General features: G+C 36.3%; 1 protein-coding gene across 2 annotated transcripts; it reads right to left on the reverse strand.

The window, feature by feature from the left end:
- Positions 1-5,871: 5,871 nt before the first annotated feature.
- Positions 5,872-8,568, reverse strand: LOC113319472. 2 transcript variants are annotated; one of them, XM_026567721.1, is made up of 5 exons: positions 8,125-8,568; positions 7,969-8,023; positions 7,139-7,201; positions 6,488-6,550; positions 5,872-6,130 (listed from the first exon to the last, which is right to left on the reverse strand). In XM_026567721.1, exons 1-5 carry the CDS (start codon positions 8,287-8,289, stop codon positions 6,069-6,071), a joined length of 408 nt encoding a protein of 135 aa, XP_026423506.1. In that variant the 5' UTR covers positions 8,290-8,568; the 3' UTR covers positions 5,872-6,068. The 2 variants fall into 2 exon arrangements, with proteins under 2 accessions (XP_026423506.1, XP_026423507.1); XM_026567722.1 differs by lacking the exon at positions 6,488-6,550.
- Between the last annotated feature and the right edge of the window lie 3,400 nt (positions 8,569-11,968).

Below are 11,968 nucleotides of genomic sequence, written 5' to 3' on the forward strand. Positions count from 1 at the left end.
CCCATACATCTTTAGCAGTTTCAAAAGTTGAATAATACTCATATAAATCGTAAGATAATGCATTAAGAATGTAGTTTTTGCAATCAAAGTCATTATCGACCCATTTGTCAATGGCCTTTTGTTTCTCCTCAGGAGTTTGAGAAACAACTTCTTCGACACCACCGGTAGGAGGTGGATCTGTAGCAGCACCACCAGCAACAGCAGTCTTATCAGCAGCAGGTTCCAAGGTTTCAGGATGAACACTCGACACAATCATATGCAGCTTCATTAGTTTGAGATAAAAGAACATCTTCAGCTTCCACCTTCTGAAATGCAACCCTTCAAATTTGAAAGGCTTGTTGGTATCATCAACGCGCTTCTTTTCAACCTCCATAGCAAAATCAATACCTTAAAATTGTTGGAAACATTGAACAATAATGAAATGGAATCTCAAACAGCTGAGTCGCGGACTAGATCGCTATCTTTAAGGTATTTCGCGACTCTGCCTCTTGATTGTGCTAGCATTCAAAAATGTCGAAAACCTATGGGATAAAGCAGCTGATACTCTCTTTGTTCGATTTCTCTGCACCTTGAGAAATCGAACCAAATCTTACTCTCTCTATCACTTGCTCAGAATTCAATAGATGTAAAAACAACTTGTTTTCATCCTCTTCAAAAACTGGTCTTATATAACTAAAGAGAATAAATCAAAATTAATGAAAGTAAAGTCTGAGTAACTTCCCTCATTAATCTTCCGTAACAGTCAGAAAACGGGCATATTTTATTTCCAAAATTAAAGACAATTTATTAGAGAATTATTACCTTAAAACGTTTTTCAAAACCAAAAGACAAATGTGCAAAAAATATTATTTTTTTTTGAATCACAGACCTCCCAAGACCTCCAAGGCCCCGCTCTCCCGAATTTTATTAAATACATATCGATATATAATTATACCTAGTCAAATGCATGGGGTGACACTCAAACCCAAGTCTATAGTGTGGGAGCCCAAAACAATAACACCACCCTACCTCTCTATGTTTGGCATAAAATTACAAAACTATGTTTTTAAATATATACCCCAACAATCCCCCACTTATATTTCAAAAAACATTGAGAAAATGATGTATAGTTGTGCATCTGCAGAGGTGCCTTTCGACTTGAACCTCTGCATAGTGTTAAACTTTCTAATTACTAGGTGAGTAGAGTGAATTGCGTCTTGAACTCTAACTAATATTAGATTATTTAACACGCACAATTATATCTAGAGTAAAGTCCTTAAGTTCGCACATTTAGGCCATGTGCTTATCCCCTTTTTTAACAAATGATCTAGAAAAATGCCCAATTTCTCATAGAAGGCGGCCACACCTTCGCATTCGCATAGGTGAGTCTATCAAGAATATTCCTGTGTATCCCTCTCTAACTTAAGAGCTATAGACATCATTAAGAGTTAAAAAACTCAACCTGTTTCCTACTTCATGATATCATGCTATGGAAATGCATGACTCTATCGTATCATTTGTAACTTCGTCTAGTCCCTTTGAACCTATTACTAGGTTGGGTATCCATTACAAATGACTCAACTTCTCACGGGCAAAAGTCCCATACTTTTAGAGATATTCCATACCTTTTCTCTTGCTAATCCTTTCGTCAAAGTGTCATCTATATTTCCTTCAGACCTTACATGATCTACTCTAACAACACCAGTTGTGAGAAATTCTCTAACTGTGTCGTTATTTCGACGTATCTGTCGATTCTTACTGTTATTATAACAGTTCTCTACTACTCCGATAGCCGCGGTACTATCGCAGTGGATCAAAGTGGCTGGTATCGGTATTTCCCATACTGGAATGTCTAACAGCAGACTCTTCATACATCCTGCCTCTTCACTAGCTGCTGCTAGTGCCATCAATTCAGCCTCCATCATAGATTGGGCTATAATTGTATGTTTCTTTGATCTCCAAGATATAGCGCCCGCAGCAATTGTACTGGTGGACTTGGAATCATCTGAGAGAGTATTCCAATTAGCATCGCTAAATCCTTCAAGGACTGCGGGATACCTCTTATTGTGTAATCCTAGGTTTGTGGTACTTTTCAGAAACCGCATAACCCTCTCAATAGCATCCCAGTGTTCCAAACTAGGATTACTGGTAAACCTAAACAGAACTCCCACTGCATATGCAATGTCTGGTCTAGTACAATCAGTTGCATAACGCAGACTGCCAATTATACTAGCATATTCAGATTGTCTAACTTTTTCTCCAGTATTCTTAAACAATTTCACACTAGGATCAAAAGGAGTACAAACAGGATTACAATCAAAATAATCGTGCTTCTTTAGAATTTTTTTCAATGTAGTGAGATTGATCTAAAGTAATACCACTACTAGTTCTAGTTATTTTGATTCCCAAGATTACACTAGCTTCACCGAAATCTTTCATGTCAAAATTCAAACTAAGCATGCTTTTAGTTTCATTGAAAATAGATAAATTGGAACCAAATATCAGCAAATCATCCACATACAAGCAAACAATCATCACACATTATTCTCAGATTTATAGTAGATGCATTTGTCACCCTCATTTATTCTGAAGTTATTTGAAATCATTAAATTATCAAATTTCTGATGCCATTGTTTAGGAGCTTGTTTCAAACCATAAAGAGATTTTTTTAGCTTACATACTTTCTGTTCTTTTCCAGGAATTACAAAACCTTCAGGTTGTTCCATGTAAATTTCCTCTTCTAGTTCACCATTCAAAAAAACAGTTTTAACATCCATTTGATGAATAACAAGATTATGAGCAGCGGCAACAGCAATCAAAACACGTATAGATGTTAATCTAGTAACAGGAGAATAAGTATCGAAAAAGTCTACGTTCTCACGTTGTCTAAATCCTTTAGCAACCAGTCTAGCCTTGTGCTTATCTACTGTTCCATCAGTTTTGAGTTTCCTTTTCAAAACCCATTTACAACCTATAGGCTTACAACCAGGTGGTAAATCTACTATACGCCAAGTTCCATTAGACATATGAGAATCCCATTCATTAACTACAGCTTCTTGCCAGAAACTAGACTCTACAGAACTAAACGCCTCTTGTATATTAGAAGGTTCTTCCTCTATAGCGTAAAATTCAAAATCAGGATTTTTATCTTTTGTCTCAGTCCTAGCTCTTTTACTGCATCTAGGTTCAATTTCAGTGCTAGTTTCTTCACTTCTAGGTTCTTCTAATCTAGGTTCAGAATCAGCACTAGGTAGAATACTAGGTATTGAACCCCCACTATTACCCCCATTATTTCTAGATTCAAAAGGAAATATCTCTTCAAAGAAATCAACATCAATAGATTCAATAATGACCTTATTATTAATATCAAAGAACCTATAAGCTTTACTGTTTTGAGCATAACCAATAAAAACACATTCATAAGCTCTACTTTATAACTTATGTCTTTTAGGATCAGGTTTTCTAACAAAAGCTAAGTAACACCAAACTCTAAAATAAGAGACATTAGGTTTTATATTTCTCCAAAGTTCATAAGGAGATATCATGGTTTTATTATTAGGAATGCGGTTCAAAACATGGCAAACAGTTGACAAACATTCACCCCACCAATGAGAAGCAGCACCAGAACTAAGCAAACAAGCAACAATCAATTCAGTAAGAGTACGATTCTTTCTTTCAGCTTTTCCATTCATTTGAGGATTATATGGTGTGGTTCTTTATTGTATAATACCATTAGTTTGATAAATTTCAGTAAAAGGAGTAGAATCATATTCAGTACCTCTATCACTACGACATCTCTTAATTTTCCTACCAAATTGATTTTCAATTTCAGCAATAAAAATCTTAAACTTTTCAATAGCTTCGTTCTTATGGCTCAACAAATAAACATAAGTATAATTAGAACAATCATCAATGAACGTCATGATATACCTCTTGCCATTTCTAGTTAGGATACCTTCATATTCACACAAATCAGAATATATTAAGTCTAGTGGTTTTGATTCTCTTACAACAGATTTATGTGAAGTCTTGGTTATTTTTGCTTGACTACAGTATTCACATTTCTCAAAATCATTTTCAGAAAATTCAGGGAGGACACCTAACTCAATCGTGTCGTGTGCACAAATTTATAAGTCGTATTTTGTTTAAATGACCAGAAGGACGATGATGATCCATCTTAAACCTACAAATGCATTACATATAGACGATGTTGCTTCAGCACAAATATTCCTTTTTGAATCCCAAAATGCAAAAGGAAGACATTTGTTCTTCAGTTGATTTTACAATACATGATGTGGCTAGATTTATAGCTGACAAATATCCAGAATTTCAATGAAAACAAGCCTATGTATGGGATTTCAGTTCAAATATAATTTTGAGGAGATGTTTGGTGATGCAATCCGAAGTTGCAAAAAGAAGGGATTCCTTTAGAATCTAATAATGTAGTACGGTTCGGAGGAGATGCCGGGCAGGACAGGCCCTGCGTGTATAAACTATACAGCTGGTATTACTGCTTTGTTATAAATGATGGACACTAAACGGGCATGTCCTTTTTTGTTGTTGTTGTGAACCTGATTTTACTACAGGGGGTCTATCTCAGCAGTTGGTTTGCTCATATTTTATCTGGTTAAATCCTTACCAAAAGGTTGTTTTTCTTGGAAGTTTTCAATGTAAAATCTACCTCATGGTGGTCTATAATTTTCCACGTGTTCCAAAATCCACGTTTGTTCCAATGTGATATGTAATTTTCTCCTACTCTGATTATGCTTATCAGTGACCCAAATTTGTTTAGTGGTCCAAAATCTACACCGTGATGCAGAATTTGCCACTTTCAGGACCCAAATTTGACCAAGTTATACTTTACCGACATAGAAATTGCTTTGTGTTCCGAAATCTGACCCGTGATATAACTCCAATTTAGATGGTGATTTGTATCGTCACCCAAAAATTTGTACTTACAGCGTAACTCGTTAAAGTAAATTTTTTTCTTAAAACAATTACTAGAACAAATTTACTTTCTCCTATCATAGAATAACTAGAAGAAATTGTTTAAAACAAGAAAGATGATGCGCCATAAAGCTGGACCTACAGAGTGACCGCTACACCAAATTCTATCATAGAATAACTAACAGTGCTCACAGATGAAAAATCTCTAATCAAAGGCGCAGTCGCGCAACCACTGATTCTCCTAGGCCTACTATCACCAACATGGAATTCAAATCAATCTTTTTTTAAAAATAAGATTTAATATAGAAACCAAAGTGCCAAATCTATCACTGATGATAATTATGAAATGTGTGTACGATTTAACAAATGGGGGACTATCAATTGAAGACCAAAGATCACTTAGTTGTCTTTGATCCTCGAAGAAAGTTTCTTTTCTATTTAGGAAGTACCTGAAAAATTGGTCTCATGGGCAGTGTCTTAATCTTTAAAATGATTTCTAAGGTTGACCAAGAGACTAAAAGTGGTGTTGCCTATGGTTATCTCCAGCCAACAATCAGTATTCCAAAAAGTCGTCAAATCTTCCATAGTGGACTGCTTAGGTTTGCGAATCAAGAGTGCTAAACCTGGTTTAGTTCGCATAATTGATTTCGCAGAAACCTTTCATCAGGTTTCTTGGGATTTTCTCTACAAAGAAGAACAACACAAAAAGCCACGGTCTGCTGGGGTAATTCGAGATTGACCCAACTACCAGTCATTTTTCCTACTTAAAGCCTGTCCACCAACTTGGATAACACGCTAAGGCTCCTACTCGGAGGCCCTGCAAATCCTATAGCTTATAGTATAAGCAAATATAGGGAGATGCTTCAGATGTTAACAAGATGAGGAGAAGGGTCTCCGGTCTTTGGTTTTCATACTGAATTCAATAACAATTGCTCAAACAAAATAAAAAAAAAAGCATCCCTAGAAGTTTTTTATATTCGATGACATCTGTGATGTTCAATTTCGTATGAGGTTGCTTATAACATGTTTTAGCATTCATAACTAAAATAAAAAGTTATTCCATAGACTCGCATAAGTAATTACAGTAGTTAAGATCAGCCATCCAATTAACACATATGACATACCCATTAATAGAACAACCATCAACCATCTGATTTACTTGCTGCAGGTTTTGGAGCCACCTGTGCACTCTTCATGCTTCTTGCTGCACATAAATACCATTAGATCAGAGAATCAATTAATCTGAATTTTGTTTTTACAATTTATTCTCTAAACAGAAAATGTAGATGTTCAGATACTGGTGTACAAAATTCCCTTTCAAACATGTTTTCCGTTCAAGAGTAATAACTCAAGAATTGCATAATCTATACGTCCAGATACACATCCAACCATGTTTCACAAACTAGATAAAGGCTGTAATCCATTACACATTCTATTGAAGCTTCAATACTTGGTTCTGACAATTGAAATGCACTACACCATATATTTTGAGCAAAAACAAAGTAGAGCCATGATTGAATGATTGATGCTAGTGAATGATTAATATGTTATAATAGATTACCATCTGATTTACTTTCTGTAGGCGTTGATGTCATCGTTGGACCTCCGATGTTTCCTGATGCACCTAAAGACCATGACATTTATTACAGATTTAACATATCTGACAGGCACAAGCAATTTCACAAGTAACTACAATAATTAAGGTTAACACATACCATTTCTAACAAAAACATCAACTCTCAATTAGTATGTTACAGATTAGTCTTTTGAAGAAGTACTTACAGGTGGATAAAGGGAAGAGTGGTGCTATACAGGCAATATGGTTTAATTGTGCCTTTAATACTATGACAGAGCTATGGCATACAAGGAATAGAGTGATATATGAGGATGAAATGCCAAACATAATTAAGTTCAAACAGAGGTACTACTTTCAAGAGGTATTAAATCACACATCACTTCAAAAACAGATGGAGCTGGATACTTGGATCGTACTAATTTCCCTGACCAAATGGCAAAGAAAGGAGTGCTACTTTCAAGAGGTACTGTCCTGTACTATGAAGGAAAACCAGATTTTCTGGGAGGAATGAAATATGAGAAGGGAGTAAAGCTTATGGCTCTCTAGCCTTTTTTGTATAACTTTGGTTTTACTTTGAGTAATACAATTTCATGATTTAGAAAGAAAAAAAAAAGTATGTTGCAGAACATCACTTACAATCTGATTTAGTTTCTGCAGGCTTTGGACTTATCTTTGGACCTCCAATGTTTCCTGCTGCACCTAAAGACAATGACATTTATTACAGATTTAAACATATAAATCATTTTTGTAACAAAACAAACGTATGATAGGCATTGCAGGAGTAACAATGAAGGTTTGCAAAGCATAAAAAAGTAACAAATGGAAGTTACAAGAGCTGAAGTCTAAGCTAATCAGGGGTACAGGTGAAGCATGCTCGGAAAGTTCATCATAAATCGGCCGAAAATTTCCAGTCACATGAGGCAAAGGATGAGCTACATGAACGAGGTTTTCGTTGCAAACTTGAATTCCCCATTGATTTCTGCACCAGAAGAGGAAAGGTTGCCATTTTGGTTTTGGCCCATTTCTACTTATCCTGAAATTTCTCTGAAGCTCTTCAGATTGTACAATGAGATAGAGAAAGTTTGCAAATTGTATATTAGAGAAGAATCCATTTATGTCAGAACGAAGATCCTTTTAAACCTAAACAAGAAAATACCCTTTGTTTATCCGATTCGCACAAGGCGATACACCACCAACCAAACTAGAATTTTGCATCAAATTTAAAGTATTAAATCAAAACCTATATCACATCTATGCATGTTTTGGGCATATTCGGCCATTCCAAATGGTCGTACAATTCCAGGTTTGACGTGATAGTGTGGGTTTGAGCCAAAACTAAAAATATAACACCATTCCGATGTAGCTGTGTCGTAGTTTATATGACATGTTATAACATAGATAACTAAAATTAACTTTTACCAGTAAATAAAAAGCTACCCACAAATTTGCAAAGTAATTACACTTACCATTTGATTTACTTTCAGATTTAGTATCCATCTCCTCGGATGCTTCCTCATCTTCCTGATTAATAAGAACATAAGATTTGTTACAAATTTAACCAGATTTTATAAGCAGACAACATAAAATTGAACTCGGGAACAATGAGGGAGCAGAAAAGTTACCTTAGGATTACCAGCAAAAACATTGTACGGATATTTCATCACATCACCTGGAATCAACTCGATTACTGTGACTCCGGAGACTGTAGCCAAAGTAGCCGTAACCCACTTGGCATATCTGTTCGTACGAGAGTTGGATTCCTTAACGAGCTCTTGAAGAGCTACCATTGTTCCTCTCGAGTGAGATTGGGTCTCCTTTAATTACAGATTTAGATGATGGAACCCCAACAAGAATAATGGGTTTGTTTCTATTACTACCTCCTGGGTAGCTCCTAGAGTAGAATCTAGCATTTGTGATAGATCTAGAAGAGAAAATTTTACTCCGGAAGAACATCATTCTCTCAAGTATGATTCTAGGGTTTTTGGAGGAGGCTGCCTAAAATTGCTTTAGGGTTTTGATATAGCTGGTTACTGCATTTCAAGTAAAAAGTTTTCGCTCTTTTGTCAGAGCAGAGAAACTAAACCAAAAACCGAAATAAAAGCTAAAATACGCATAAGAAGGTTTTAAGAAATAGACTAAAATACGCCTAAAACTCAAAACAAAATCTGAATCGTTGGTGCAGTATTAGTTTTGATCAAAAGTGGCCCGCTGCCACTTGTTAAAATCATGCGTCCAACTTGATAATTTAGCGAGGCATGTCGCATGTGGTCACGTTCAAATTTTATTGCCAATTCATTCTTTTTTCCCCTAAAGAATCATACATTTTAAGTAAGACTCGAGGGAAAGTCTGATACAAAGATCACAAAACCAACAATAAGTAACATTAAAAGCATTAAGTTCGGCATATTAGCTTTCTAATTGCTGAAAATTCTAACATCTATTTTCCATACTTATGTTTTGTCTTTTCTCTTTTCGTTCGAGTTTAAATGAGGGAGAAAAGAGAATGTATTTTGCAGTTAATGCAACCGCCACGTTCCCAGAGTTTTCGCTCCCACCTTTTCCATGCGTATTGTCCTTTTTATGACTGAAACATGCCAGTTTTAGTCTTTCTTTTGGCTCGTTACTGAAATTTTCTTCACTAAAGGAGTTCCTAGAGAAAAAAGAATGGAGATAGCCAATTTGTTGGAGTACAAATGATGTAAACTGCTGATAAATATTTGGGACATCAACTCCTAAAGCCTGCTCACCTGATATCTTTACATGATGGGATGGAGGACAGATTTGACTCCAAGACAGCTGGTTGGAAGAGAGTGTTCTTATCTCATGCAGGAAGAACAATGCTAATCAAGACTGAACTGGGATTAATACCCTCTTTTTACATGGCTACTTTAATCATTCCTAAGAAGGTGCTAGACAAGCTGACTAGAATCATGAGAAACTTTTGGTGGGGGCATGACAAGGAAATGAAGAAAATGCACTTCATTAACTGGAGCATTTTTGAGCTGGAAAAGGAGCAGGGAGGACTGGGAGTTAGATCACTACAACAGCTGAACGTGGCAATGATTGCCAAATTAATATGGAAATTCTTGGAAGATAAGGAGTGTGTCTGGGGTCAAATAATGAAAGCTAAGTATGTCAAGAAGGAAATTTCTGGGAGCTAAAGAAAAAAAATGGATGTTCTGCAACTTGGAGTGTTATGCTAAAAGTCAGAGAAGAAATGAGAGATGGATGTTGTTGGAATGTAGTTAAAGGTGAAGATATTGACATTTGGGAGGACCCATGGATTCCAGGCATTCAAACTATGAGACCAGAGAAGAGTGAGAATGGTGATCAAGGTGCAAAGAAGGTGAAAGATCTCTTTTTACAAGGTGAACAAAAGTCGGATGAACCCAAGCTGCAGCAACTATTCAATCCTACTGAAGTGACCAAGATCATGGAGATCCACTTATCTAATGATCCAGAGGAGAACACCAATGACAAACTTATGTGGATTCATCATCCAAAAGGTGAGTTCTCAACTAAATCCTTTCTCAAAACTCTGACAGCTAGAGTTCTATCCACTTCAACAAACAATGAGATGTCGTGGAAAAAGTTTTGGAATGTGAAAAACATACCACCAAGAATACAGATGTTTGGCTGGAGGATGCTTAAAAATGGTCTACCAGTTGCTAGCAACATCAAGAAACATATTCATGAAATCAATTATGAGTGTAGACTATGTGAAAGAAACACTGAAATTATGGAGCATCTGCTTCCATATTGTCAGCTGACTCAAGCAGTGCTGTTTGCCTCTCCTCTAAGCCTTAGAGTTGCTGAAAGTACAAATATGACTGTCAAAAACATCATTTGTATGTGGTTAGAAGAAGGAGGTGGATTGACAAACTGAGAATGGGGTTATGCATATTCTGGGCTATATGGAAGAGGATAAATGATGTGGTGTTTAATAAGAAGACTCTTAAGGTGCAAAAGGTCATTCAAGAAGCCATGTATTGGTACAACATGAAGATTGAAGTGAATATGGATGAAGTGAAACTAAGTGAAAGTGATATTCTGGAGATCAAAGAGATTACTGGGAACCACCAGAAGGAGTGAAAGTTAAGATCAATTTTGATGGAGCTGCAGGACCAAAAGGCTTTGCTTGTGGTGTTATTTCTAGAGACAGCAGGGCTGAGGTGCAGGGGTGTAAGAACAAGGTCATTGAGTACTGCTCAGTTATTGAAGCAGAGGCATATAGTGCAGAATTGGCAGTGAAGTTGGGACTAACCAAAGGGTTCAGAGACATCATATTGGAAGGAGATTCTCTGAATGTCATCAATGCTCTGAGGTTCAAGCATTTCAACCCAAGTTGGAGAATTAAAAACTCTATAAGAAGAATCAAAGAAGACCTGAGTAATTTCAACTCGGTGGAATTTGAGTACATTAGAAAGACTGCCAATGAAGTGGCACGTAATCTAGCAGCTCTAGCTGCGACTACATACAGTTCAAATGTGTGGCTCTCCTCTCCCCCTCTGAGTATAATGCATCTCATTGAGCAAGAGAAGAATCCTCCTATGTAGCTAGTGTTTCTCTTGTTTCTTAGTTGTTGTTTTCTTGTTTTTCCTTTGTCAAAAAAAGAAAGAAAGAAAGACAAAGATTTTTTTTAATTATTTCCTTTAGTCTCTGAAATTCAAACCCCTCTGTCTTTCTTCTTCTCTTCTATGATGTTTCACCTTTTTTCCTCCCATTCTTCACCAATCTTTTCTTAAGATCTTCTTCTTTCAGGTTTTTCCTTTCGCTATCAGGTTCGTTCCCACACCTACCTCTTGTTTCAAGTTTCTACCCCTTTTCAATCCTCATGGCTCCCAAGATAGATCAACCTCCCATTAAGAGTTTTGAAGATTTAGAGAAAGAATTAACACAAAAGGCTTTTACCAAATCTATTCACAAAGGCTCTCAGAAGAACACTACTGAGTCTTGGTCTTCTTCTAGGGTTATGATCACACTCGGGAAATTATGGGCCGTCTTACCCATTCCATTGTATGATTCTTCTAATCCGATTTTTTACGATGTTCTTGCGAGGTTGGAAACCAAATGAGGGATATTTCAACTGGGTGGTAACGTCATTCGTATGGTAAACGAGTTCGTTCTTTATTCCAAGGGTGTCGGTGATAAGAACTTAATAGTTCTTACTCACGGCCAACAGAGTAGACTTTAAAAGAGCACAGAAATATAGAACACACTTATAACTCTCCTACATAATCAAGCTAATAACACTTTACCTCCTTATATAGGCCACTGAACTGTAGAACTAAGGAAAGGAAACATATAAGGAAACTACTTCTATAACTAGGAACCTAAAATAAAATTCTTAAAACAGAACAATTTCCAAAAATAAACTAATGCCTAAAACAAGAGAATTTAGGGATTTCTAACCCTAGCCCTAATTTTAATTAAAAATTCTAAGTAATTGGGAATTTGTTATCACCC

The sequence above is a fragment of the Papaver somniferum genome, chromosome 10 (assembly GCF_003573695.1).
Source record: "Papaver somniferum cultivar HN1 chromosome 10, ASM357369v1, whole genome shotgun sequence".
Lineage (NCBI taxonomy): Eukaryota > Viridiplantae > Streptophyta > Magnoliopsida > Ranunculales > Papaveraceae > Papaver > Papaver somniferum.

Excerpts from the sequence above, each read along its gene's own strand:
- LOC113319472 (XM_026567721.1), bottom strand. The coding sequence starts at position 8,289 with ATGGTAGCTCTTCAAGAGCTCGTTAAGGAATCCAACTCTCGTACGAAC. Across the intron at positions 7,202-7,968 it reads ATCTGAAAGTAAATCAAATG|GTGCAGCAGGAAACATTGGA; the intron begins GTAAGTGTAATT and ends CATTGTCTTTAG. Across the intron at positions 6,551-7,138 it reads TGCAGAAACTAAATCAGATT|GTGCATCAGGAAACATCGGA; the intron begins GTAAGTGATGTT and ends CATGGTCTTTAG.